The sequence below is a fragment of the Euprymna scolopes genome, chromosome 29 (assembly GCF_053919585.1).
Source record: "Euprymna scolopes isolate OS-2025 chromosome 29, ASM5391958v1, whole genome shotgun sequence".
Taxonomy (NCBI): domain Eukaryota; kingdom Metazoa; phylum Mollusca; class Cephalopoda; order Sepiida; family Sepiolidae; genus Euprymna; species Euprymna scolopes.
In genome coordinates this window covers 1,515,859-1,542,654 of record NC_136510.1, presented here as the reverse complement: position 1 = coordinate 1,542,654, position 26,796 = coordinate 1,515,859, and the positions used below count along the sequence as shown (strand labels likewise).

At 34.4% G+C, this 26,796-nt stretch overlaps 1 protein-coding gene across 1 annotated transcript in view; it reads left to right on the top strand.

The window, feature by feature from the left end:
- The first annotated feature begins 236 nt into the window (after nt 1-236).
- LOC145252376 (uncharacterized) overlaps nt 237-26,796 on the top strand; it is a 453,386-nt gene continuing 426,826 nt past the window's right edge. Inside the window, exon 1 of the mRNA XM_080111773.1 lies at nt 237-444. Within this exon, the coding sequence (XP_079967899.1) occupies nt 429-444 (16 nt within the window). The 5' untranslated portion in view covers nt 237-428. The remainder of the gene's footprint in view (nt 445-26,796) is intronic.

Here is a 26,796-nt window from a genome sequence, read left to right as displayed (position 1 = left end):
TCACTTGTTGGCAATTCACGGACACATTCTCTAATATTCGGTGGTAGCGTCAAAAACACTGCTGGCCCTTTTTTTTCCTCAGAAAGATCCGTGAACAACGACCACATTTCAACGTCTTGTTTCCAGTTCTCGTAAACATCCTCCCCCTCCAACAATGGAGGTTGTTTGTTCGAAGTTGCCATATCCGATATCCGATCTGTCTAGTGCTACAGACAAGCTGTACAAAAAAAAAAATTTTTTTTTTTTTTTTTTTTTTTTTTTTTTTCGTTTTGTCGCACACAGAGGGATATCTCTGCTACCATTTGTTGAGACACTTGTAGTCTGTCTAAACTGTACGAACGAACTGACTAAACCAAGATGGCCGACTCCTATTTATATCACCACAAGCAAGGGAGGTAACCATGTAACTGAAGCAAGGGAGGTAACCAATGTCTACATTAACAGGTTGGGCCAAGGGATGGCTTCTTAAAGGCAATAGCCCACGCTTGCGATTCAGACGTCAACAGAGAGGAGGAAGAGGAGTGATGATTTGGGCTGGTATTATTGGAAGTGAGATTGTTGGTCCTTTTCTTGTCCCTGACTGTGTCAAAATGAATTCTGTGAACTACTGCAAGTTTTTGGAAGCAAATTTATTGCCCTGGTTGAATTCACAAAATGATGCTCTCAAGCAGAATCTAATTATCCAACAAGACAATGCTCCAAGCCATGCTTCTCGGTTCATAAAAGCTTGGCTTTCAGACAAGGGGATCTCTGGTAAACGTCTGATGGACTGGCCACCTCAGAGCCTGGATTTGAATCTGATAGAGAACATCTGGTCGATTCTGAAGAGGAAGGTTTACATTCCATAGTAAAAAAGACATTTGGGAGAGAATCAAGAAGGTATCTTCTGAAATCACACCTCAGTAAGTGCATACATTAACATCCTCTGTTGATAGGAGGCTGATTGATTTGATCAAAAATGGAGGAAAGCGATAAAGGCTTAAATAGTTTCATAAATTCGTATTGTTCTGTTAATTGTTATTTGAGTAATAACTGTTGTTTTCTTGTAATATGTTATCAATATATCGTACTATAATCATGATGACACAATTTTTCGAATTATATCATGTTTAAAAATGGTATTTATTGCCGATAAATGAGTGCTTGCAAACTCTTTTGGCCCATATTCCTTCCTTAAATCATTTAAAGATCCATACCCCCCCCCCCGAATATGATTATTTGGTTTCCGTTTCTATGAATTTACTTCATATATTTGCATATCAAAACGTGAGTAACATAGTTATTATATTGGAAAATATTGAAGCATAAATTTATCAATTTATACAATTTGCAAACACTTTTGACCACCACTGTATAAATGTCAAACTATCTCCTCTAACTATCAATCTATCTATCGATATATCTATATCTTCCTCTCATTGTGTATTACATGCCGTCGGCTCTCCTGTATTAACATGGACCCTGTTTCTTTATATATACAGAACTGTCTCTCTCTTTATATATACGCGATATATCTCCACAACATGAACACTCTAAGACTCTCTCTCTAACACAAACGACAACAAAGATATAATATACGTCATCACTTCTGATATAACCCCTATGTAACAACACGCCGGTCCTTATCCAGGAAATTCTTCTTACATATTAAGTTTGACATTTTTTCTTTCATAAGAGCTAACATGTCCCTGTGAAAACTTTCTTGCTTTTAGAAGTGAAAAGTAAAACCTGATTTCAAACCTCTCCTGTCTTGTGGAATACCCATTCATGGGAAAGTCTTTATGAGTAAACTTTGAGGAAAAATCCAAATCCTCAAAACAGTTTGACGTTGCCTACACCTTTATTCTACCAGCTCCTGCAACAGCGTACATGCTAAACTGTAACAACCTTGCTGTTCCTTCGGATCCATCAACAACTTGGAGAAAAGAAAACATGTTACGTGGGTAACAGCCTATCCACCATATCACAATATCCAGGCTCGCAGCATCGAACAGTTTTGTAAAAAGAAAAAAAAGTCACTGCTGTATTACCATTAGTAGAAGTTTGTTGATCAGGTCTTATAAGAGTTTCTTAGTTCACACTGGCTTATTACTTTCACATATACATGTTACTTTTGAGGTTTTAAAGGATTTTTATTAATTGAAAGTACTCTGAGTTTACACGTCCCTGTGAAAACTTACTTGCTTTTAAAAATGACGAAGAAAGCAAATCCCAACAAAGTGGAGAAAGAAAGTAGCAATTAGAACATTTGCTTTTTTGTGTTCGTAGCAATCACTTCACGATTCAGACACCAATGCAAGGACAAACTGTTAGTTTTCTACTGTAAAGCAGTTCATATTAATGTTTTGTCTTATTCATTTGTAATTTTGTTGTTATATTCATTGTATATATATATATATATATATATATATATATTTATATATATATATATATATATATATATATATATATATATATAGTTTAGTGGAAATGGTAATTTATAAAAACTGAAGTGCTCAATACTGTTGTAGAGCAAATATGCGTTTTATTTTTTATTACCGTATTTTTCTGTTAAGTTACATTATTGTTTCAGCTACTCGGCCGTTTTTTTGGCCGTCTATAGCTTCCTTAGATTTTACAGAAATGTTTGCAATTTTGGGATGGAAGAGTGAAAGAATGAATGAGGGCGAGGAGGGCAGAAGAAAGAGAGGAAGGGAACAAGGGGGGAAGGTGGGGGGCGCTTGGTATGTCGGTAATGTTTTAGTTTTGGGGTTTAAGGAACTTGTGAGGGAAGGTCTGGGAAGTTTATTTCTGGTGTGACTGAGGGCATAGGGATACATGGAGGGGAAGAGGAATATGTGGAGGTGGAAGGAGGGGGGTTACTTTAAAATTCGAGTCTTAATGTTAAAGTTTTTCTGCGTCTTCGTTGGTGAGATGATTTCTTGGTAAGTATGTCTTGACTTGTTGGGTGTTCGTTTATGTTTGGAGGCGGGGGGGGGCCTATGATGCGGTTTATTTATTTTTAGTTTTTATTTTGTTGTAATTGTTTGGAGAGGGTTAGTTAGCGGTCACGGGCAGGGGTACACACATGCGCACGTACACACATATATACTTAAAAGAACCGATCACATGTACACATACACCCTGCCCTGGCGTGCAAATATATGCACATACGTGTGCCTGCATGCATAGACACCCGCGTTGCTCTCGCTTGCGTCAAATTTTCTTTGAGGTGCTAAAATTGGGTACACGCGCGTACGCATGGATGCGCTCATACACAGATACATACATACATCGACGCCCCTGCCTCCAAGGAGGCGATTATACGGGCCCATATGCGCATATTGATTGGGGCATACTTGCACCCCACGCATACATGCGAGCACGCGCACATACAGATACCAATACTCGTGAGCACATACATCAACACATATACACAGCTTCACGCTCTCACACACTATGTGAACAGCAGGCAGCGGGCACATATATTTTCACATCCACACACGCATACACAGGCACGTGCACGTATACATCGGTGCCCCATGTACATACGGACACCCACGTGGATGTACACATGCATGCATACACACACATACACACCCAGTTATACAGACAGTTATTGGTATAGACATATTCGGATAGATTCTGGATAGATTTAAATCTAAGCTCATAGGCGCAATACTTTCGTTTGATGTAGACATGGTTATACATAGATATATAAACTCATTCCCAGGGTTCTATACATAATGTTTTCATTTTCATTAGTGGGGTTTTTTTTTTTCGTGAGATGTGGGTGCATATGGGCGCGCCGGCGTACTCCTCCGCATACAAATACATACGTACAGATGCACGTCCCCACACGTCTACATGTACACAGATATACATGCATACACGCATACACATATGCACACACATGCTCTCGTTATATACATCTGCAAAGATACATACCCACACTCCCTCAGGCACAGATATGTGCGCACGCATATACATACGGGTATATAGCGTGACATGCCATAACTGTGGGCACGGGTGTCATCCACATATACTTACATACGCATTAATAAGATATATACGGGCACTGTCTGCGGAGTTATAACTAAGGCAATCAACTTCCGTCTATGCAATATTTACGATTTCCACTCATGCGAACACTCCAGATTACTTCATGTATTTGCCCAAATTCATAGTTTTTAACTCCCTTCATTCCCGTGGCAATTGTTTGGTGGCTCTCAGGTAGAGGCTCGGCAAATGGAGCAAAAGGTGGCATCGTATCTCATGACCGGCAGGAATTATTACCTACACTGATGATTGCGTAATCATGAAACTATAATCATGAAACTAATGTCTGTAGGTAGAAATGAATAATTATATATATATATATATATGTATATATATATATATATATATATAGAGAGAGAGAGAGAGAGAGAGTCATCTGCATACAGTACTGTTTCGCTGTATCACAGCTCATCAGTGCAACTAGACAGGCAACTACCTCAAGCCAGGATTGAAACCCGACCGCCCGTACGACAGTCAAGGCTTTGAACCATTACACTAATCGGCAGCTGCTGGGTAGTGAATTAATGATGTTTTGACATCGTCCGAATACCTAAGCTCGATTTGTTTACACAAAGAGCATCGCTTAATATGTTTAAGATGCTAATGGTATATTGTGTATCACTTCCCAATATGCTCAACTCAAGATAAGGAGCATTATAGTCAGGGTGAGTCACGAGAAACGGATGTTTTTAATAAATAACAACAGCTTAAATCACATCTAAGCAGGTTTAAAGACTACCTTCCTCACTCCTTATCTCTTACTCAAGGAAAGCAAGGAGCGTTCTAAAAACATCCGTTTCCTGTGACTCACCCTGCATGCCTGAGGAATTCTGCTTACAACACGTTTGTTAAAGTCAAGTAAATATCTGATGAAGAGATCTTTCTCAAAATATTATATTACACGGACATACCACCAGACCGACTTTCCCAGGTGACCACTGTGCAAATATAAATATACTGCGTATATGAAATATGAATATGTACACATGTATTTATAAGTTGTATTAATAAATTTCTCACCTGCTTCAGCTTGTGTCTTTCCGTTACTTCTGCATTGTACCACCTTCTACAATTCTATTTAATTTGATAATTATGCTTCAGTTTGAAGAAATATGGTATAACAACATTATTGGGTGTTCGTTCGCACCTGACCTCCATAGAATGGAAATATGTCACCAAGTTTAACAAGGTTTTTTAATATAGATCCACAGAATATTATGATAAGTGTTTCCGTGTGAACAGGTATGGTATAATAAATTATGGGGTTTATCTATTTTATTTTTACTTTCATCATATTTTGCTTTGGTTTTGATATCCCCAAATTCAACCCAAATTTACAACCCTTCCTTTTCATAACCTATCATACTTTCATAAATCAGAGTCTATTTTCTGTAGGCTGTTTTTGAACCCAGTCAACGACGAGTACTTTTGCTATTATATATATATATATATATATATATATATATATATATATATATATATATATATATATATATATATATATATATATGCAATTGTTTTGTCAATACAAACAGTAATTAAGTTACGAGATAAATAAAAAGATGTATAAGTTACTAAAAGATTTCTTAAAATAGTCGTTCATTAATTTTAAAGGGAGGTAATTTAATTGAAAACTAACATCGATAGATAGCAAGAGAAATGGTCACGAAATTATCTTAATATAAACTTGTAAGTAAACGCTTAAGTTTATATAACCTTGAACCTTCTTTTCTAATTTTTGCATCATTTTAATTCGGAAATCGCTGTTCTCGCTTGGTGCAACAGATAAAGTTGTTTATTATCAATCAGTTTTAAGTGACAGTCTTCTAGAGGTTGATGGCTCGACCTCATTACATGAGATGGTAACTAAGAATGATATGAATAATATATAAATTGCTTAAAATTTCTAATCGGTCATGGCTGACGGAACAAGGACAATCTATATATATATATATATTATTCCTTAATTGGAATTTTTTATTTTGAGATGAGCATTTTTATGTTAATTTTATTTTTATTTCGGACTATTAGTCTCATCTTTATTAGTTGTTGTTTGTTTGTTTGTTTTTATTGGTTCACAACGTTTCGGCCAACTTCCTCTGGCCTTCGTCAGGTGGTAACCGCGACGGATAGGAACTTCGAATCTCCTAACTTCGGGACCCATGGCGCAGTTGATAGAGACGTTGAATCTCTACGGTTCCAGATGAACATTGTCTGAAGATAGCGGTTTCAATCCCACCCAAAGCGTACCAGAGGTAATTGGTCAAAAATGTGGTGAGACGACGACAACTATGGATGGCAGTGATGGCTGAGAATGCAGTTAGGAGATTCGAAGTTCCTATCCGTCGCGGTTACCACCTGACGAAGGCCAGAGGAAGTTGGCCGAAACGTTGTGAACCAATAAAAACAAACAAACAAACAACAACTAATAAAGATGAGACTAATAGTCCGAAATAAAAATAAAAATAAAATTAACAAGGACAATCTAATTTTATGAATTAAATAAGGAGTTCAATTCGCAATTCTGTACAGTGTCCAAAATTCAATATAAATTTTTGTCGGTTCGAAAAAATGTACCCGGAGAAGGTTGGGGCGTATATAGGTCTAAACTTTGTGGAAATAGAATAAATAGTCAAAATTATACACATACTACAAATTATCAATCCTCATCTCAAAAATTCAGAGACATAATATCAGGATCTAAGTTCGACCAGACGCACTTAAAGAAGGTCGGAGGTTACATCGGCCGAAACTCTGTGAAAATAGCAGCCAAGATGAGAATAGTAGTCTGAAGAATTCAAATAATCCAAATCATCAAACCTTATCTAAAAACAATCCCAAAACAAAAACGAAACGGAAAGATTCAGAAATAAATAATACAGAAATTCTGGATAAAATCGATATGTAAAAATAACGAGGGAAGAATTGGAAGCAAAGCAACGGCCGAGTTGGAAGCGCATCTTTTTCTTTTCTTTTTTGCAGGCGCTTTTTGTGAAGGTGAAATGAAAATAGACGATATTAGAGAAATACCTTTCAGCTCAAGGACAAGCGACTTTAAATATACGATCAGCACGTTCCAATAACACACTGTAGAAGACAACATTGTCACCTATATACAGATATAAATATACTAGCTGTCTCGACCCGGCATTGCTCGGAAATATTTATCCTTTAATTTTTGTCTCACGTTTCTTTTTAGACTAAGTCGTTTTTTCTTGTTTGCTTTTTTTTTTTTTTTTTTTTTAAATTCTCAAGCTATAAATTATTAATCTAGTAGAATTATTTGGACAATTACATTTAAGGACCTCATTTTAATTGCTTCGACTCGATGTTTACTATGAAAAATAATTTTGGGGATTTAAAAATAAAACAGTATTTTATCTCATGGTTCCCCAGCAGTGTTGATCAAACACCATTTTCCTTAAAAAAAAAAAAAAAAAAGACAAAAGCAAAATCATTTCGGATATCGGATCTAGTTTATATAAAAAAGTAACATCGCATATTTATTTATTTTTTTTTTTAACAAAAAATTGTTGCTTGAATAGATATGCTATGTTAATTTTTCTTTAGAACTTTTTCCGACATTACATGGTGAAGCCTATTCTTTTCTAAGTAAAATTTCTTGTTTTTCTTAGGAGTATATGCAATGAAAATGTTCAATTTGACGTATGAATAATTATTCATATGTTTCTGCGTGACAAAAGAGATCTGTAAAATGTATGGAAGTTTTTTTGATAAATGGAAAAAACTGAATTGTTAAGGTAAATAAAAACTTTGAATTTGGAACTTAGCTATATCGTTATTCATTTATATATATATATATATATATATATATATATATATATATATATATATATATATATATATATGTGTGTGTGTGTGTGTGTGTGTGTGTGTGTCTGGGTAAAACCCAACTACTCGTCTTCAGTAAAAACCCAACTCCTTTCGCTTAGCTCACAAGGAAATTTTAGGAGCTGCTGCACGTCCGCTCGTATTTTACTTTGTTTTCACAAATTTTTGGATAAAAATATTTGAACCCCATTCTTCTTTATCGCACACGCACACACACACACACACACACACACACACACACACACACACACACACACACACACACACACACACACACACACACACGCACACACACACACACACACACATATATACTCTTTATTTGTTTTTTTTCATAAGCAGTAATATGTTGCTACACAGTCATGAGCATGTTTCAGTCAGCTAGTTACCAGTAACTAGCGACCTCTTCAAGCGATATAGTTTATACAAAAGTAAAAATAGCAACCTTTGCTTTTGTATAATCTATATCGCCTGAAGAAGGCTCTAGTTACAAGTAACTAACTGACCGAAACATGCTCATGACTGTGTAGCAATATATTACTTATTGCTTATGTAAAAACAAATAAAGAGTATACACTGCTCTACTTCGGTATAGAGCACTCTTGTATCAACCCCGTTAAACTTCATTTTATAACTTACTAACTAGCTCTACCTACATATTGAGCACTTTTGAAGTAAATACTTTAAGTTTACGCATAAATTTATACTTTCGTATATTGATTTTATGTGAGTAAATGAAGTAGTTATATATATATATATATATATATATATATATATATATTATATATATATAGTGATATATAGTTATATATATATATATATATATATATACATATATATATATATATATATATATATATATATATATATATATATATATATATATATATATATATATATAACCGGCCTTTCCAGATTGCAAAATATTGGCAGACGGGTTCAGATACACCGAATATCCGAACTTCTTATGATTTTCCTGAAAGTGGATCATATGTTGGATTTATAGAAGCATAAAACACACTAATTTTCGTCTATGAAAATGAAACGGGGAAATAGCTTAAAAGGGATATAACTCTCACAGCTTAAATAAATAAACTTACTTCCGTTTTTAAAGGCAACTGGCGTAGTCCGATTATGATTGAAAATAAATTAAATTAAAAATAAATCAACTTGAAATAATATTTCTAAAGGGAACAATGAAACAATTTTATTATAGCAAACAATTAATAACATGGAGCTTATTATTAAAATAGATTTTCTTTAATGTAATATGCAAATGACGTTATTTATTGGATGCAGATTTAATTTGAATAAATAGTATATATAGAAATCATGCTGAAATATAAATGTGTAAATATCTGTTTTCAGTATAAAAATTAATTTGTGAAACTGTGTACCTTTCATCACTTTGTGAACGAACAAGCAGGAATACGACTTTGTTATAACATATATATATATATATATATATATATATATATATATATACTTGTTTATTGTTATATAAACATGCTCACATCCCGCTGCTACAAATAGCCACTTGTTTCAATCAAACAACAGATATCATCAGGCAGCGACTTGACTATTCAAATGTTCAATGAATAAGCTTATTCATTGAACATTTGAATAGTCAAATCGCTGCCTGATGATATCTGTTGTTTGATTGAAACAAGTGGCTGTTTGTAGCAGCGGGATGTGAGCATGTTTATATAACAATAAACAAGTATTATCAGCCCTTTTTATTGAGCACTATCTAACAACCTCGTTGAATTCACTAGTCCATTACTTTTGAATAAAAAACCCCGAGTATATATATATGTGTGTGTGTGTGTGTGTGTGTGTGTGTGTGTGTGTGTGTGTGATGGACTCTCCCATCGATTTCGACGTATAAGGTACCGCCACAACAGTTAAGTTTCTCGAAAATCCACACAGATGATTTGTGTATAGTGGTGAAGGCTTTGTTTAGAACAAACCACACTTATTGGTATTACTGCTAATCTCTGTCGCTGCAATGATTGCCGCAGGACAGAGTATACAGTAGACCGCAGGTTTTTACATCAGAATTTCCTTCTCCTAGTCTGAAGGTGCATATGTCCCAGTGAATTAATGCAAATTTCTACGACTCTGCACGGTACATATAGCGCCTAGCCTTTCCAAATGGTCACACATCTAGTACTGGCCAGGCTCAACGTTGTTTAACTTCGGTGATCTGGCGAGAATCGGTGTGTCAACATGATTATGCCGTATATTATTTTATTATTATATTATGCATTATATTATTTTTACATAATGATTTAAATTCAAGCTAAACGTACCAAAGTAAAGTATTATGGTCCAATTGTGCTCTCACAGAAACATTCATTTTGGACGCTCTTCTTTCTTATAAAAAATCTACAGTTGATCTTATGGGCTGGGATTTTCTGCTTGTGCGTGGATAAAACTTATCAGATACAATTGTGATGTTAGGCTGTATAAAAGTGTTCACTTTTGTCAAAATAGAACTTTCTTTCTTAAATCAAATCGATTTTCGATACTTATCGGACGTATTCCGATCCCAAAATTATGTAAGACCACTTCCCGCCACATCAAATATATTCGTGTGAAATTTCAGTCCACAGTGAACGAATTTGCACACACACACACACACACACACACACACACACACACACACACACACACACACACACACACACACACACACACACACACACACACAGAGTTCCTTTTATATAAAAGTAGATATATACTATTGTATAAATATATATATACTAGTATGGGTACCCAGCATTGCCTGGGTTGACATGAAGTTCCATTTGAAACACACTGCTATACTAATCATTTTCATAATGGGCAACATGGACACACCCACAACAAAAATAAAATAACGGATGAAAACATGTAAATGTAATCGCCCCAAAAAAGAAGTATGTGATACCCTCTCCACCAGATATTTCGGCAGAAGAGCTACAAAGAGAAGAAACTATTCTCCGGATATTGAGCACTGGAAAGACCCCCCCAAAGAAAAGATAATTAAAAATAAATCATTACAACTTTTGTTTCAATAAAAATAGCAGTGAATGCTCGTGCGATCGCAAAAAAAAAGAAGAAAAAAGATCTACCAAAATTAATTCAAAAAACAATTAAATGACATTTTCGTCATTTTATATTTCTAATGTAATCCTCACCCCCCACCCCCGCCCAAAATGAATTGGTCATATTTTGGGGTTCGTTCTGTTTATAAAATTATTAGGTGAAAGTACAGAATGGTTTCATAAAAATTAATTAAATTTATCGTTATTTTATGTTTCAAATGTAATTCCCGCTCCCACCCCCCACAAAAAAAACTAAAAAATTTTATATTTGTCATGTTTTGCCCCTCCCCCTCGATCGCTAAACTTGAAAAAATGCTAAAGATGAAATGTCTGGTTGAACGCTTTGTGGCCAAAAAGTGGGTGCTCATTTTACGTTAAATTTATATAGAAAAGTTATCCCCCACGCTAAAATGTTAAATTTTTTTTTCAAAATTTCTTCTTTCATATTATTTATTAGGCCATAAAAACCAGGTCTTAATTTTTTTGGTCAATGTCAAGTTTCTTTCCAACTACCCCAAAAACTTTAAAATGACGACTTTTAATGGTTTTTGGTGGTGTTGAAAACGAATATTACGTTTAAATTTGGGGCAGATAAGTAGTTTTCATGATATGAAGAAATTACTTTTTCAAAAAGTGGGCGATCACTTTCCTATATAAATTTAATGTAAAATGGGCAACCACTTTTGGGTTACCTAGTAATTTCTTCATATCATAAAACAAATTTAATTGTGATATTCGTTTTCAGCATCCCCGAAAATTGGCGCTGTTTTTGTTTTTTACTAAGAGATGCGTTCATTTTTTCATCTCATAATTTAGGACGCTAATTATGCTGTTAGTAAGTTTACAAAAGCAAACTTTTGTTTTTCATTTCATTTTTTATACGACTTGTATAGTTGTGAACAAGTGCTTCTGCAGTTTAACATTTCATAAAAATTCTGTTTACATTAGGAGGCGGTTAAGTAAACTACAGAAGCACCTGGTAAAAACTATACAAATTCTATAATTAAATAACCACCTCAAAAAAAAAATGAAAAACAAAAATATATTTTTGTAGACCGCTCATGTAAGCTTACTGACAGCATTATTTACATCCTAAATTATGAAAAATAAACGAATCTCTTAGTAAAAAAAAACAGCGCCAGTTTTCGGTGGTGCTGAAAACGAATATCACAGTTAAATTTGTCTTATGATATGAAGAAGTTATTAGGTGGTTAGAAAGTGGGTGCCCATTTTACGTTAAATTTATATAGGAAAGTGACTGATCCCCCACTTTTTGGAAAAGTAATTTTTCATATAATAAAAACTACTTATCTGCCGCAAATTTAAATGTGATATTCGTTTTCAGCACCATCGAAAACCAATATAGTCGTCATTTTCAAGTTTTTTGAGGAGTTGGAAAGAAACTTTACATTGACCATTTTTTCTAAGGGGTTAAACGACGCTGGGTCACGTCGTAAAAATTGACCATTTGAAATTTAAGATATTAAATAAATTATAAAGAAAATCTGTTCCACGGGCAATTAAACACATTTGCTATGGTATAATTATTATAATAAATCCTGGGCAACACCGATTAAATTTTATAAACAAAAAACAAAAAGAGCAGGGGATGATGGATTTTGTTCACATGTGTCTCTGACTAACTCTGCCCTCGTGAGGATGCAAGTAAATGAGGACATTAGTTTTAATTATTTTTCTCTAAGAAATAAAAAAGGTTATTTAAAAATTAAGAATATGTGAAAAAAAAAAATTCCTCTGAATTAAAAATAAAAATAATAATTCAACTTAGAATAATATTTCGAAATGAAAACAAAAACAGGGAATATTTAATAACGTGCTCCATTTAAAACATTTTTTCGATTAAACTTTCACAGTTATTTCCCCTTTTGGTTTTCTGGGTTTTGGTTTGAAAATAAAACGGTTTCAGATTTCAGATAAAATAAGTTAAATCAAATATAACTTGAAATTTAAATAAACTAATTAATATTTTTTTTTAATTAGTACAGTTGAAACAAAGCTATTATGTCGAATAAATAATGTCGTCGAGGTAATTATTTAAATAGATTTCATTTAATGTAATATGTTAATGACCGTAACTCAATAATGTAAAAGTAGTTTGAAGAATGCTATATATTAAAAGTCCGTATACAATATAATGTTTCCTTTGACAGAAGTATCCTAACATTTCTTGACCAGGAGAGGTATACACACATGTGGCCTTTATATTTCTTTGATGATTGGGAGTTGTACACACACACGAACGCTACTACTTTATATATATATATATACTATTATATGATGAAAAGTATATATACTATTATATAAATATACTAGCATGCGTATTCGGCGTTGTCTGGGTCGACATGAAGTTCCATTTGGAAGACACCTGCTATACTAATCATTTTCATCATGGGCAACGTAGATACACCCGCAACAATTCCAAAAATAAAAGAACGTATGAAAACATGTAAATGTAATCGCCCCCCAAAAAGAAGTATGTGATACCCTCTCCACCAGATATTTTGGTAGAAGGTATACAAAGAGAAGAAACTATTCTCCGGATATTGAGCGATGGAAAGACCCCCCCCCCCGCTCCAAAAAAAATAATAATAATTAAAAATAAATCATTACAACTTTTGTTTCAATTAAAATAGCAGCGAATGTCTGTGCGATCGAAAAAAAAATAATAATAAAATAAAATAGCCAAGTTGGCAGAACCTCTTGAAAAAATGAAGATCTACCAAAAATTAATTCCAAAAACAATTAAATGAAATTTTTCGTCATTTTATGTTTCTAATGTAACCCTCCCTCGAATTGAATTTGACATATTTTGGTGTTCGTTTTGTTCATGAAATCGTTAGATTAAAGTACAGCATGGTTTCATAAAAATTAATTAAATTTATCGTTATTTTATGTTTCAAATGTAATTCACCCCCCACCCCCACCTAAAAAAACAAACAAATTGTATTTGTCATGTCTTGTCCGTCCCTCCTTCAATCGCCAAACTTGAAAAAATACTAGAGGTGACATGTCTCGTTGAACACTTGGTGGCCAAAAAGTGGGTGCTCATTTTGCGTTAAATTTATAAAGAAAAGTGATCCCGCACTCTAAAATGTTAATTTTCTTTTTTTTTTTTTTTTTTGGGTTTTTCAAAATGTCTTTTTTCATATTATTTATAAAGGCTGTTTAAACGTATTAGGCCAAAAAAGAGTAGATCTTCATTTTTATTTTTAGTGGTTAAACGATGCTAGGTCACGTCGTAAAAATTTAGATTTTTTTAAGTTAGAAAGTTAAGTGTGTAATCGATGAGATTAATATGAAAAAAAAGAAAAATAAGTGGAATTTAGATGCGGGCAGTAGATATTTTTTTTTTTTTTAGGTGCTAAACGACGCTGGGTTAGTGACCCATTGGGTCACATCGTAAAAATTTACCAATTTCTGTATAGCCGTTTAAAGAATAATAAAAACAAACAAATGACATCTTTTCAGTTTTTTCGTAAGTGTTTTTTGTTTTGTCTGAATATTTAAAAAAAAAATAAACACTAAAAGCCGAACATTTTTCTATCTACACGGAATTATTTTTTCAAGCTAGAAGCTTATTGAGATTAGCAAATTTATTTGGTGAATAGTTTGTTTATCGGAAGTTGCTAGGAACAAATAACTCTAAAAAAAATTTTTTTTAATCCGTGTTGGAATAATAATTCCAAATAAATTAAATTAAATATGTTATCAATATAATTATTGTTTAAACTTTATTAAATAACGATTTTAAATAGAACACTTAAAACAATTCTCTTGCTAGAAACATTAAGATACCGTTATTTAATAAAAATCGATTTTTCTTAATGTAATATGCAAATTACATAATCTCTTAATTGTATATTTTTGCAAGAATCATACTAGATATAGAAATAAATGAAAGAGTAAAGTAAGGAAACTTTTGTATATATTAATCCAATTGTGAACAAACAAACAAACAAACAGACAGGAATACGAGTTTATATATATACATATATATATACTATTATATAAATATAGGCTCGCTGTTTGTTTGTAGACACACTAGCAGCTCAAGCACTGTAAAAGCGATGGGTGAATATTTATTTAATAGACATTTGATGATACGTTTACGAGCACCGATCCATGGTCCAGTGGTTAGAACTGCCGACTATCAACGTGGTGGTTGTATGTATTCAATCCACAGCTAGGGAAAAGTGCTAGTCTAGCACAACTGATGAGTTGTGATACAACGAAACAGTACTGCATGTGGATGACTATATATATATCCTAGGAGGTTACATTTCTTACCATGGGGTCCCGATTTCGAATCTCGCTAGATTCAGTCACTCTGATGAGTAGACGACAAAACATATGTCAGCGGATAATTATATTTTAAAAGAATACATATGCCGCTCCCCATTTGGGGGTATCAAAATTGGTTAAAGCGAAAATCATTCCCAACTCGCATTTAGGTAAAAATGCATTTCCGTATATATAATTCGGATCCATCAACAACTTGGAGAAAAGAAAACATGTTACGTGGGTAACAGCCTATCCACCATATCACACTACCCAGGCTCGCATCGAACAGTTTTGTAAAAAGAAAAAAAGAGTCACTGCTGTATTACCATTAGTAGAAGTTTGTTGATCAGGTCTTATAGGAGTTTCTCAGTTCACACTGGCTTATTACTTTCACATATACATGTTACTTTTGAGGTTTCAAAGGATTTTTATTAATTGAAAGTACTCTGAGTTTACGCGTCCCTGTGAAAACTTACTTGCTTTTAAAAATGACGAAGAAAGCAAATCCCAACAAAGTGGAGAAAGAAAGTAGCAATTAGAACATTTGCTTTTTAGTGTTCGTAGCAATCACTTCACGATTCAGACACCAATGTAAGGACAAACTGTTAGTTTTCTACTGTAAAGCAGTTCATATTAATGTTTTGTCTTATTCATTTGTAATTTTGTTGTTATATTTATTGTAGCAGCACTGATGAGTTGTGATACAATGACTACAAATATATTTTAAGCTCCCCTTTTTGGGTAGAGTACTGTCATAAATAATCTCACCCGCTACTTAATTGGCTGAAAAATGCGAAGCTTGTTGTTTGTTTGTTTACAAACAGGTGATTTGAGCACTATAAAAGTGGTGGCGGGTGTCCATTTAAATAGACATTCCAACGAGTTATTTACGAGCGTCGCCTCCATGGTCGAGTGGGAGAACTGCCGACTGTCAACACGACGGTTCTAGGTTCAATCCTTGGCTAGGGAGAGATACTAGTCTAGTGGCACTGATGAGTTGTGATACAACGAAACAGGACTGTATGTCGATGACTACAAATATATATATATATATATAATATGAACAAATGATTAATAAAACATGTTAAAAGACATCTTGAAAAAGAGTTAAAAACATATTTAATTTTAAAAAGGAAGCACAAGATAAGTGAATAGTCCTTAATCCACGGAGTTTCGAAGAAATACTCTCCTTCTCATCAGAGGGCAGGAATTAGCAAAATGCGGGATCGGATTTTGCATGTAAAAGTATTTAGTGAAACTACAAGTAAGTCACAGATCTTACTTGGTTAAAAGAAGGGTGAGGTAAGGGGAATAGGAGGTAAAAGAAAAATGATAAAAAGATTTCACATGAATGGATAGTCCGGTGAAGGGTAAAAAATCCAAGAATGGTAAAATCCAAACACGGTCGAATTAAAAATTTCCAATCTAACAGGCAAGTTCCAAATGGTCCAAAATGATCCAAAAGGCAGAATTCCTTGGAAAAAAATCACAAATGGAATGAGTTCCAAATCATTAAAAAAAAAGTTCAAATGTGCACAGAAAAAGCACCGGAGAGAATATTTAAAACACGTCTGCCAAGACCGGAGGAATCAAGTATATATGTATATACGGGCACTGTCTGCGGAGTTATAACTAAGGCGATCAACTTCCGTCTATGCAATATTTACGATTTCCACTCATGCGAACACTCCAGATTACTTCATGTATTTGCCCAAATTCATAGTTTTTAACTCTCTTCATTCCCATGGCAATTGTTTGGTGGCTCTCAGGTAGAGGCTCGGCAAATGGAGCAAAAGGTGGCTTCGTATCTCATGACCGGCAGGAATTATTACCTACACTGATGATTGCGTAATCATGAAACTATCATCATGAAACTAATTTCTGTAGGTAGAAATAAATAATTATATATATATATATATATATATATATATATATATATATATATATATATATATATATATATATATAGAGAGAGAGAGAGAGAGAGAGAGAGAGAGTCATCTGCATACAGTACTGTTTCGCTGTATCACAGCTCATCAGTGCGACTAGACAGGCAACTACCTCAAGCCAGGACTGAAACCCGACCGCCCGTACGACAGTCAAGGCTTCGAACCATTACGCTAATCGGCAGCTGCTTGATAGTGAATTAATGATGTTTTGACATCGTCCGAATACCTAAGCTCGATTTGTTTACACAAAGAGCATCGCTTAATATGTTTAAGATGCTAATGGTATATTGTGTATCACTTCCCAATATGCTCAACTCAAGATAAGGAGCATTATAGTCAGGGTGAGTCACGGGAAACGGATGTTTTTAATAAATAACAACAGCTTAAACGACATCTAAGCAGGTTTAAAGACTGCCTTCCTCACTCCTTATTTCTTACTCAAGGAAAGCAAAGAGCGTTCTAAAAACATCTGTTTCCTGTGACTCCCCTGCATGCCTGAGGAATCCTAGCGTGGATGAAACGTGAATGAATTTTGATCTGGCAGAATGGTGGTTCATTAAAATTGAGGGGTCTGCATTTGCGCCTGGTCCACAAAGTATGGAAATAAAAAATTTAAAAATTAAAAAAAAAACGTTTACAAGTGTTTTTGATATAGATGTACAAAAGAATACTTTGATAAGTATGTTTCAACTTAAATAGGGATGGTATAATAAAATTGTGGGGTCTGCGTTCGCGCCTGGTCCACAAAGTATGGAAATAAAAAATTTAAAAAAAAACGTTTACAAGTGTTTTTGATATAGATGTACATAAGAATACTTTTATAAGTATGTTTTAACTTAAATAGGGATGGTATAATAAAATTGTGGAGTCTGCGTTCGCGCCTGGCCTCCATAGAATGGAAATAGGCACAAACTTTAATAAAGACTTTTCATATCTATCTGCGTAATATACTTTGATAATTATGTTTCAGTTTGAAGAAATATGGTATAATAACATTATGGGGTGTTCGTTCGCACCTGACCTTCATAGAATGGAAATATGTCACAAAGTTTAACAAGGTTTTTTTTAATATAGATCCACAGAATATTGTGATAAGTGTTTCAGTGTGAACAGGTATGGTATAATAAATTATGGGGTTTATCTATTTTATAGATAGGTTCCTGGTATTTCTTAGTACTTAGATTTTTAACTTTTTAGTTTTTCCCAATAATGACGCGTTGGTCAAAAATTCTCTTGTTAATTTGTGTACCATTATCAGCCTTTGCTATTTTGTGTGATCTCAGCATTGTGAGTCTATTTAATTTTTCCATGTTTTTAAATTTAATACCAAAAAGTCTGAGCCTGAGTCTAATTGCACTTTAATTTCTTTATCCAGAATTTTTATCATGACATATTTCCGTAAACCTTTTTAATTTTTGGTTTCCATTAAACACACACGTGTTTTATTTTTAAATGTTTTTTCTGTAATGGAAACTTTTATGTCCAATTTTTTTTATATGCCAAATATTTCTTTGACAGATATGAGTTGTCATTAACCCAACGTAGATTTTTACATCGATTGCAAGGAGACAGAATTTTTGTTTCTGAAAATTCATTTTTAAAAGCGTGCTGATATATGTGACCATTTTTTTTCTAGCTTGTATTTTATTTGTCACATGCACTTTAGGTTTGGTTGCTTTTTTTATGCGCAACTCCAAACTCGATATCTTTCAAGTCATTTTTAATCATTCTTACTTTATGACAGTCTTCTGTTAAGTTTTGTAGGGTTAAACTCGATTCGGTTTAACAAAGTTTTGTTGAAACGTGCCTTAATTGTTCTTGCATTTCCTGTTAATGTCAGTGTGGAGAACCACAGCAATAAACACCCATGGGGGGCGTGTACCCTTTGTGGAGAAGCACTGGCATTCGAACCTGAAACCTGTAGCAGCTGACACTCGTTCCAAACACAGAAGCTACTTCTGTCAACGAGATTTGAAATCCATTTTCTCTCTGGCTTGTCCACTCACAAGCCAGTTCTCAATCACGTGACAGAGTATATAAAAGGCGTAATCTGAAACCATTAATCCTTTTTTCTCGTTGCTTTTTTGCCCAGAAGCTGAACGTTAGTACAACAAACTAACAATGACTCTCTTGTAACTAACATTTATTTCCACGCGGTGTACTCACACGAACTTTATCATTCTACAGGACTACCCAAACGAACAGTCTTTGTCATGCTAAAGAACATACAACTCACATTCACACACGACAACACATCAACACACTGAAGACTTTTACCTTTCTTTCTCTTTTATCAGTTTTCTTTGCCCCAACGACTACTAGCTATAAACACGTGTGGACTGAACTGTTCTCTTCTTCAACCAGCCGGCATGATATTAATTCTATCTCTACACAGGAACACTTCAACCTACTAACCCGTTTCTCTCTTGTATTTGTTGGGAGAAATTATCTCGTGCACGTGAGGTTGCTGTCAGTTGGCAAGAGAGCTAAAAAAAAAAAAGGACGGCTGGTTGGAGAAGAAATAGAACGCTGATTTCTAAGAAAAATTCTGGATCCGACTCTTTTTTTTCTCTTCTCTACTCTGTTTTAATGGAGATTAATTCCCAGAGAAAAACTGTGGCCTAAAATGCTTTTTGTTATTAAGCACATATAAAAATTAGTACAAACCTGTTTGTGTGTAGTCTATAGAGTTCTTGTAGACAAAAAGAATGAAAAAAAATAAAAATTAAAAATGGCCGCGTTTTCTCTTTATATGCTTGCGATCTTATTACATAACATGCAAATGAGATGCTTCCGGTTGGATATAAAATGTCTGATTTTACAGAGACTGATTGGATTTGGATGTTAAAGTAGCAAGTGTTGTCAGTAGGGCGTCATGTTCTAGAGTTGAGTTTTGACAATACACAGTGGAACGATAAAATTGTCGCCCTAAAGAAAACAAAACTTCAGCTTTATTTTAAAACTTTTATTGAAAAAATCAATTCAGCTAACTTGATTATGTAGTAGAGCTGACATCTATTCAAGGTAGCCGCCTTCAACCTCAATCACCGCCGATACGGGTCTGGAACTAGGAGCATTCCTTTTACACAAGTGCCAGGGGAAGCTCGGCAAATACTTGGCAAATGATAGTGATCAGGCTGGCTTTGGTGTTATGGCGATGTTCTCTAAATATGATTAAACGAAGTAGTCCAGCAAATTCGGGTCGAGGGAGGAGGGGGCTAGTGAGAGAAGGATACAAAGTCGTGGGACTCCTTCGGAAGCCAAGCGTTGGTCTCTTTGGAATTTGTGGGCCAGCGCTGAGTCTTGCTGCCACACCCAGGATCTGCCAACATCCACCTGATTGCACCAGGCGATCACCACACTTTTCAGCAAATCCAGATACACTTTGGTGTTGACTTCGAAGATGTGAGGTGGTATGATGTGGCCCTCATTTGAAACAACATCAAAGACCATAACCGTGGCCTGAAATTTCATTGAGCTGTGCCCTCAAGTGTTGAACCATTTAAATTTTGAGGGTGCTGGCAATGGTCCTGTTGTGATAACTTAGCTCGGTAGAGAGCATAAGTTGTACAGTAGTACATCTCCAATCTCACTCATTGAATATTGTGTCACTTTCAGACATGATAGAAGGCCTCTATTGCTCTTGGGTTTTGTACACAACTGGCCAACTAGTAGATAGTTTGCAATAAAAAAAGAAGAAAACTGGCTTTCATCAAACGGAAATGAAATCATATCGTCTTTTCTAAAGTGACAATTTTATCGTTCCATCCTGTAGAGTGTCAAGATTTAGAGTTGAGTTTTGATAGTAGAATGTTGAGATTTGGAGCACCAAGTTTTGGCAGCAGTGTGTCGAATTTAACGTTTTTTAATCACAAAAATTATAAACAATCTTTCAATTTTATGCCAGTCTTTTGTTATTTTTTGTAGAGTTAAAGTCGGTTTGGTTTAACAAAGTTTTGTTAGAATGTACCTTAATTGTTCTTGTATTTTCTGTTGTTGAACCTGTATGTGTGGCTATTTTTTCTAGCTTGTATTTTATTTATGTGCAACTCCAAACTCAATATCTTTCAAGTCATTTTTAATTATTTTTTATTTTATAACAGCATTCCGTTAATTTTTGTAGAGTTAAACTTGGTTCAGTTAACAAAGTTTTGTTTAAACACCCAGTATTGGATAACAGTGACAACGTTGAATTTGAAGAATTTCTGAAGGAAACCCAAGTAAAACGTCAGTGTTTGTATAATACTAGCAAGATAAGAATTTGAAAAACCCAGGTAAAAAATACGAGTTTAATCAACACAGGATTCGTTTGTTTGTTTGTTTGTTTGTTTGTTTCTGTTGATTTTTATATCGAATCTGTGGATGTTCGATTTCTTTCATCAGAACGTTTCTAGTATTCAAATAATTATTGTTGCTGGTGTTGTCTTTGTCATTTGTGCGTTTCTGGTGTTCGAATGATTGTTGTTACTGTTGGATTTGTAGTTTCACTAATTGCTCTAAAACTGGTTGGTGGGGGGGGGGGTCCATTTTTTATTTATTTAGTATTCAGTTAAACAAAAGGCTTTTAGTTCTTTTTAGAATTAATACTAATTCTTCTTAAGCCCCAAAAAAGTCTTTTTTCATAGAAGAAAAAACGTACATGGCACAGAATTGATTTTGGAAATATTTAACGGCACAGACAAAAAAAACAAAAAAACAAAACAAAAACACACACACACACACACACACACACACACACACACACACACACACACAAATCTGTGTCCCTTTTTTCGTAACACCCGATTGTTATCTTATTGTCGTGGACAAACAGACAAAATATTCTTTCTCGTCTCTTTGTTTTTTATGCAATTGTTTAAGTTTTTTTTCGTTCATTTTGAAGACAATGACTCTGTTCTTACATGAAGGTTCACTTTGGGTAAAAAAAAAAAAAAAATATGCAGTGTTTTTTTTTTTTTTTTTTTTTTTCGCCCATGTTATAATTGAAACGCGACTTTTGTCATTATTTTTTCCCCAATGCAAAATGTTTTGTTTCGTTGATGTAAAAAAAAAAAAACAAAAAAAAAAGTCTTCTTTTTTTCTTTTTCTTTTTTTTTTTACACGGTGGTCACCACTTATTAAGGCCCAGAAGCCACTCAGGGATAAGGGTTATTGCAAGTACATTACGTTAGTGTGGAGATTTAATGAAGTGTTCATTTAAGGGGGCGGTTCATCTTTTTTTTTTTTTTTATCAATACGAATCCTGGCGTGATTAAACCCGTATTTCCTACCTGGATTTTTTTTTATTCTTATCTCGCTATTGTTATACAAACACTTACCAGCGTCCTCCTACTCATTGTTTCAGCATGACACGGTTATTGCTCCGCACCATGATGATCTGGCATAGGTTCGTTGCTCCAGTGGTATCCATTTTCGGGGCTGGTCAATTCGGCAGATGTGTTGTTACACATTCCTTAGGAGATTTTGACTTTGGTAGCCACCGTCCTGCTGGCTAAATTGACCAACACCAGGCTTTCTACTCTAATCGCTTCTTCCCTTGAACAGCTAGACTTTGGAATTCCCTTCCTGCGACCTGCATCCCTGACTGTACTGATATGCAGAAGTTCAAATGTCACGTAAAACAATATTTTGTTAATCTTTCTGTGGCATGGCCCCAAATAGTAGCCCCTAAAGTTCAAGTGGTAATATGCAAAAAAAAAAAAAAAAATTAATTTAAAATAATAAAATGTATTTTGTTTTTGAAATATGAAGGAAGTGTAAGGAATTTCGTGTGACCGTTTGAAGCATACCATAAAACTTTTTACAAATTTTCGAAAGAAAATTCTAAAATACAGTAACTAATAACAAAGCAACAAAAAAAAAAGCTGAAACTTTTGGGTGTTAATCAACCACTTAATATTAAACGTATTTACTGTCACGAATACAACACTGCCCTTTTAAAAAGTATTTTATGTTGTCGTAAAACCCCGACTGTAAACGAATTTTGAAAACTGCACAGAGTAAAAAAAAAAAAAAAAGGGATTTTTTTATTATACAATTTCATGTGAAATTACAAAAGATCAGTCCAAGGGAAATAACTCTGTTCTTGCATTGAATTAAATCCCTTTGATGTAATGAGAATAGAGAACAGTTGAGTCTATTTTTTTATTATTATTTTTATTATTTTTATCACCAGAACTATCAAAGCCGGTACCATGTGCCTCAGCCTCACCCCACGACCGATAACAAAATTGCTTTTTTTTTTTTTTTTTTCTTGTAGCAGGTTCTTTGGAAATTTCATGTTTTATTTTTTGTTACTTTATTTAAAATGTTCAATACAGTGTCGTTTTTAAGGATAAAAAAGAAAAGAAAAAAGAAAGAACTTACTATGTGTGTATTTAAATTATTTCCAACAATATAAGTTGGGTTATCTCTAAGCTTTATCAAACTGCCATAAAGGCCGAGTGTGACACAAGTTCGAGCTTCAAATGTGATGGCATCAGTCCGGAATATCAAAAAATGCTCATGCAGTATATATTCCTGCCACATACAGTAATAGTGATTACATTTCTTTTCTAAATGTGGCAGTCCAGGTTTGATACTTTATGTGGAAACACAATAAATTTCCAACACATTCCAGCATGTAAAACAAATGATGGTGGTGGTGGTGATGATGATGATGCTTTAAAACTACATCCACAAATTAATGTTTCCATGCTCTGTGAAAATATTTCCTTCTGCTTTTTTCATCATTTCAACAGAAAATAATTAATTTGGGAAAAGATGAAGACCATGAAAAAAAAAAAAAATTTTGTTTTTAAATAAAATTCTTTTTAAAAACTTATTTTGGAATAAATTAGTAAATTTCACTGAATATATCAGGTCGAGAACTCCCCTCCAATTCCCCAGACACGCTTCCTCCAACCATGTCTGTCAGACATAATTGTCGGTAAATCCTCCCAATGGAATCTAGCATTTTTTAAAAGTTGTGATGACGTCTTCTATGGTTGAACTAACTATTTCTCGGGTAAATTTTACAAACTGCTGTCAAAACTTTAAACTTCAAAACTCGACACTTTTTCAGACGTAGCACACCTTCGTTCCACTCGTCCCCTGTTCACTTCACATTCGTTTTTATTCACCTGTCTCATTTGCATATAAACAGCGACAGTCTGCTTTGCTCACGTGACCTTCAACCATAAAACCGACTGGGTGTTGTCGTTTTAGTCTTTCTCCCCCACTTTATTTTACATAATCGACCCCTTGAAGCACGCACATATGCTAACCAAGTGAGTTGCGATTTCCTTACATCTTCTAACCAATCTTTTGTCGTGTAAAAGGGAGAATGCCGTCCACATGTTTTGACTTACTTTTCCAGCAAACTGAAACCTTCTTTCACTCTTTCACTTAACGAGACCGAAATAAGGGGAAGCCGTTCATCTTAGTGTTTCTTGATTTTTTTCCTCCAGTCATCTGTTGTATGTTTGGTAAAATGATGCTTCTTGCTGTCTTGTTAGTTTCATGATTTCATCATGGCTTTAAAAATGTCCCTAGTAAGATTACCGGAGTTAAATGACTTCAAGATGGTGCGCAGTCAATGAAGAACTTTTGACGTTGTTTTCCAGAATTTTATGATATTTTAATTTTTATTTAATCCAAACAGTAAAATATTTCAAATGGTGCACAGGCTTTGCCTTTCATCAATTTCATAAATTTGAATCAATTTATCAGGTCGAGAATTCCCCTCTGATTCTTCTGACGTCTCCTTTCGAACCATCTTATTATACAGTGTTGTTGGCAAGTCCTCCAAATGGCATCAAGCATTTTCTAAAAGTTGTGACGTCTTATAATCAATCTTTTGCCGTTTAATAAATTCTATAGAAAATGTCATTCGCAAGTTTTGATTTTATTTTCCAGGCATGACTAACAGCAGATGCCTCCATTCGCTTAATGAAACTGGGATCTAAGGTAGACATTTATACGGGCATTTTTGATTTGGTGTTTTCTACAGCTGATTTCGAATGTAACTTGTGACATCCTTGCATATGTTGTTGTTGTTATTGTTGTTGTTATTGTTGTGTGTTGTTATGTGTTGTTGTTGTTGTTGTTGTTGTTGTTGTTGTTGTTGTTGTTGTTGTTGTTGTTGTTGTGTGTTGTTGTGTGTTGTTGTTGTTGTACGTTATTGTTGAGCATCATTCATTAATTTTGTATGAATCAGATGATTTTCGTTGGCATTCGTTTCTCCAATATCTTTCTAGTAAGAATTCTTTTTAGAAAGATACTCATAGGAGGGACAATGTGGAAGCTGCCAACATCTCTAAGTGAAAATGTTTTTATGAAATGAATTGGATTTGAACTTGGCACTCGCAGGTTGTCAGTTCATGTTGTTAACCACTTAACCAGTACCACCTCTCTATTTTTGCTTTTTATCAGTATCCAAACTGTTTACTCATAGAGCAAAACCGATTTCACCCATGGCCCTAAAAAAGTTTCTCTTAAAATTGACATAAACAGAAGAATTTCAAATGGTGTGCAGGCTTTGCCTTTCATTAATAACACTCACTCTTAGACAGAATCCAAAAAAGAATGTCAACTCGAATAGGTCCCGCACTCTCATCCAAGCTTCAACCTCTGCCCCATCATCAGCATGTTGCATTCTTGTGACTGTTTTACAGGTACTTTAATGGAATGTGCTCTGATAAACTGAGAGTACTTGTGCCCCTTCGATATACATACACACAACTTACCCAATCAAGCAGCAAAATCCCACCTCTTCACTATTGAGATCCCTAGATACTGGAAAGTCTTCTACTCTAATAGATTCTTCCCTTGAACTACTAAACTTTTTAATTTTCTTGTTGCTACCTGCTTCCTTAACTGTACTAACCTGCAGAAGTTTAAATGTAATGTGAACAGACATCTCGCTGCTGAACTCCACACAGTTTCCTGTTAGATATGATCTCAAATAGCAACCCGTTACGTACAAGTGACAGTATGCGTTTGTATTATTTGGATTCTTTGGACTACTTCATGTGTACCTTGTCAAACTCAGGAAGAAGGTCGGAGTTTACATCGACCAAAACATTGTGAAAATGACAATCAAAATAAGAACAATAGGTCAGAGAATTCAAATAATATTAGATATTGGTAGGCAACCCTGGGAAGATAAAAATCATTGTTTGGGTTGCACACATGCAAATGGATATGATCTGAAGAATGTAGGATTTTCCCCATTGTTTAATAGAATGCATAATTTGACACAGAAATATGTGAGAGAATATCGGTCAAAGGTTTGAAACAATAGACAAAGGAAATATTAAACATTCCAATAGAAAAATAATGTTTTTGTAAATAAAAGCGTCACAAAGAGAAAGTCAGTCAGTCGGTCAGTGAGAGAGAGAGAGAGAGAGAGAGAGAGAGAGAGAGAGAGAGAGAGAGAGAGAGAGAGAGAGAGAGAGGGGGGGTTTGACCATTTTCTTTACCACTCGGCAACTGCCTAAACCCGCACCACCCCACATGCCTTTCAGAAACGTTAAAACACCAGTAATAATTAATAATCAAAAGCTGATTTGTCAGTGTGAAATAAA